The sequence below is a fragment of the Numida meleagris genome, unplaced genomic scaffold (assembly GCF_002078875.1).
Source record: "Numida meleagris isolate 19003 breed g44 Domestic line unplaced genomic scaffold, NumMel1.0 unplaced_Scaffold392, whole genome shotgun sequence".
Classification (NCBI taxonomy): domain Eukaryota; kingdom Metazoa; phylum Chordata; class Aves; order Galliformes; family Numididae; genus Numida; species Numida meleagris.
Window position 1 is genome coordinate 44,119 of NW_018364614.1, and position 3,238 is coordinate 47,356.

General features: G+C 64.1%; 1 protein-coding gene across 1 annotated transcript in view; it reads right to left on the bottom strand.

Annotated features, from left to right (window-relative positions):
• Positions 1 to 1,324, bottom strand: part of LOC110391510 (cleavage and polyadenylation specificity factor subunit 1-like) — a 21,926-nt gene extending 20,602 nt beyond the window's left edge. Inside the window, exon 1 of the mRNA XM_021383405.1 lies at positions 1,060 to 1,324. Coding sequence (XP_021239080.1) covers positions 1,060 to 1,122 — 63 coding nt within the window. The 5' untranslated portion in view covers positions 1,123 to 1,324. The remainder of the gene's footprint in view (positions 1 to 1,059) is intronic.
• Between the last annotated feature and the right edge of the window lie 1,914 nt (positions 1,325 to 3,238).

A 3,238-nucleotide genomic window follows, 5' to 3' on the forward strand; every position in this document is an offset into this window, starting at 1 on the left:
GTGGCATTATGGGATGGCAGAACCACCAAGCCATGGCATTATGGGATGGTGGAACCACCAACCCGTGGCATTATGGGATGGCAGAACCACCAACCCGTGGCATTATGGGATGGCAGAACCATGGAACCATGGCATTATGGGATGGTGGAACCATGGAACCATGGCATTATGGGATGGCGGAACTACCAACCCGGGGCATTATGGGATGGCGGAACCACCAACCCGTGGCATTATGGGACCCCCCGCATCCCCCCACCGCCGTGACCCCCGGTGACCCCGGTGTGACCCTGCCGTGACCCCCGGTGACCTTTGACCCCACCCACCTGATCATCTGGTGGATGTAGAGCTGCGTGTCGATGAAGGCCATCCCCGTCAGCTCGTTGTCCTTCAGGCTCCACAGGAAGATCTGCGCGCACAAACCCACCATGGCCCCCATCCCAGCGTCCCCGTGTCCCCATGTCCCCGTGTCCCTGTGTCCCCATGTCCCCCAAATCCCTGTGACCCCACGTCCCCAAGTCCCTGTGTCCCCATGTCCCTGTATCCCCAACCCATGTCCCCCCATCCCTGTGTCCCCACGTCCCCACGTCCCCGTGTCCCCCAAATCCCTGTGTCCCCATGTCCCCGTCCCCGTGTCCCCAAGTCCCTGTGTCCCCATGTCCCTGCGTCCCCGACCCGTGTCCCCCCATCCCTGTGTCCCCAAGTCCCCATGTCCCTGTATCCCCGTGTCCCCCAAATCCCTGTGTCCCCACATCCCCCTGTCCCCGTGTCCCCAAGTCCCTGTGTCCCCATGTCCCTGTATCCCCAACCCGTATCCCCCCATCCCCGTGTCCCCAAGTCCCCATGTCCCTGTGTCCCCAGGTCCCCATGTCCCTGTGTCCCCAACCTGTGTCCCCCCATCCCTGTGTCCCCAAGTCCCCATGTCCCTGTGTCCCCGTCCCCCCCATCCCNTCCCAGTGTCCCCCTGTCCCGGTGTCCCCCCGTCCCCATGTCCCCCTATCCCATTGTCCCCCTGTCCCGGTGTCCCCCCGTCCCGGTGTCCCTGTGTCCCGGTGTGCGCACCCTGCTGACGAGTGACAGGGTCTTGCTCTCCTCCTGGTAGCGCAGCAGGGAGATGCTCTTCATCACGTCCGCAGCCAGGATGAAGTTCTTCACGCTAAGCACAAGGAGGGGCAGGGGTCACCGCGGGGTCACCATGGGGTCAGCCGGGGTCAACACAGGGTCACCACGGGGTCAGCATGGGGTCAGCATGGGGTCACCGTGGGGTCAGCCGAGGTCAACATGGGGTCACCGTGGGGTCAGCATGGGGTCAGCCGGGGTCAACATGGGGTCACCGTGGGGTCAGCATGGGGTCAGCATGGGGTCACAAGGGGTCACAAGGGGTCAGCATGGGGTCAGGCAGGGGTCAACATGGGGTCACTGTGGGGTCACCATGGGGTCAGCCGGGGTCAACATGGGGTCAACATAGGGTCATCACGGGGTCAACATGGTGTCAGTTGGGGTCACCCAGGGGTCAGCGTGGGGTCAGCATGGGGTCACCGTGGGGTCAGTTGGGGTCAGGCAGGGGTCACCACGGGGTCACCGTGGGGTCAGCCAGGGGTCAACATGGGTTCACCACGGGGTCACCATGAGGTCAGGCAGGGGTCACCATGGGGTCACCACGGGGTCAACAGGGGGTCAACGTGGGGTCAGCATGGGTCACCATGAGGTCAACATGGGGTCACCACGGGGGTCACCATGGGGTCACCAGGGGTCACGGGGGGGTCAATATGGGGTCAGGCAGGGGTCAGCATGGGGTCAACAGGGGGTCAACATGGGGTCAACATGGGGTCACCGTGGGGTCAACACGGAGTCAGCATGGGGTCAGGCAGGGGTCAAGATGGGGTCACCGTGGGGTCAACATGGGGTCACCGTGGGGTCAATATGGGGTCAGGCAGGGGTCAACACGGGGTCACCGTGGGGTCAAAATGGGGTCACCACGAGGTCACGGGGTTACGGGGGGTCAAAATGGGGTCACTACGGGGTCACGTGGGGTCAAAATGGGGTCAGCCAGGGGTCACCGTGGGGTCAGCATGGGGTCACCACGGGGTCAGCATGGGGTAAGCATGGAGTCATCGTGGGGTCACCACGGGGTCACAGGGGGTCAAAATGGGGTCAGCCAGGGGTCACCGTGGAGTCAGCATGGGGGCACCATGGAGTCAGCATGGGGTTAGGCAGGGGTCACCACGGGGTCACCGTGGGGTCACCCAGGGTCAACATGGGGTCACCGTGGGGTCAATATGGGGTCACCGCGGGTCACCATGGGGTCAGCCAGGGTCAACACGGGGTCACGGGGGGTCAATATGGGGTCAGGCAGGGGTCACGGTGGGGTCACCATGGGGTCAGGCAGGGGTCACCACGGGGTCACTGTGGGGTCAGTCAGGGGTCAACATGGGGTCACCGTGGGTCAGCCAGGGGTCTGCATGGGGTCAACAGGGGGTCAACGTGGGGTCACTGTGGGGCCAGCTAAGGGTCAACAGGGGGTCACCACGGGGGGTCAAAATGGGGTCACCGTGTGGGCAGCTAGGGGTCAGCCAGGGGTCACCATGGGGTCACCGTGGGGTCAGCTAGGGGTCAGCCAGGTGTCACCGTGGGGTCAGCATGGGGTCAGCCGGGGTCAACATGGGGTCACCATGGGGTCAGGCAGGGGTCACCGCAGGGTCAGCATGTGGTCAGCCAGGGGTCACCATGGGGTCACCGTGGGGTCACCCAGGGGTCACCGTGGGGTCAGCATGGGGTTAGGCAGGGGTCACCAGGGGTCACCGTGGGGTCAGCCAGGGGTCAACATGGGGTCACCACGGGGTCACCGTGGGGTCAGCCAGGGTCACCACGGGGTCACCGTGGGGTCAGCCAGGGTCAACATGGGGTCATTGTGGGGTCAATATGGGGTCACCGCGGGGTCACCATGGGGTCACCGTGGGGTCAACATGGGGTCACCGTGGGGGCAGCTAGGGGTCAGCCAGGGGTCACCGTGGGGTCAAAATGGGGTCAGCCAGGGGTCAACATGGGGTCACCGTGGGGTCAAAATGGGGTCACCATGGGGTCAACATGGCGTCAGTCGGGGTCACCCAGGGGGGTGCTATGAATCCGTGGCATTATGGGATGGCAGAACCAGGAAGCCATGGCATTATGGGATGGCGGAACCATGGAACCATGGCATTATGGGATGGCAGAACCAGGAAGCCATGGCATTATGGGATGG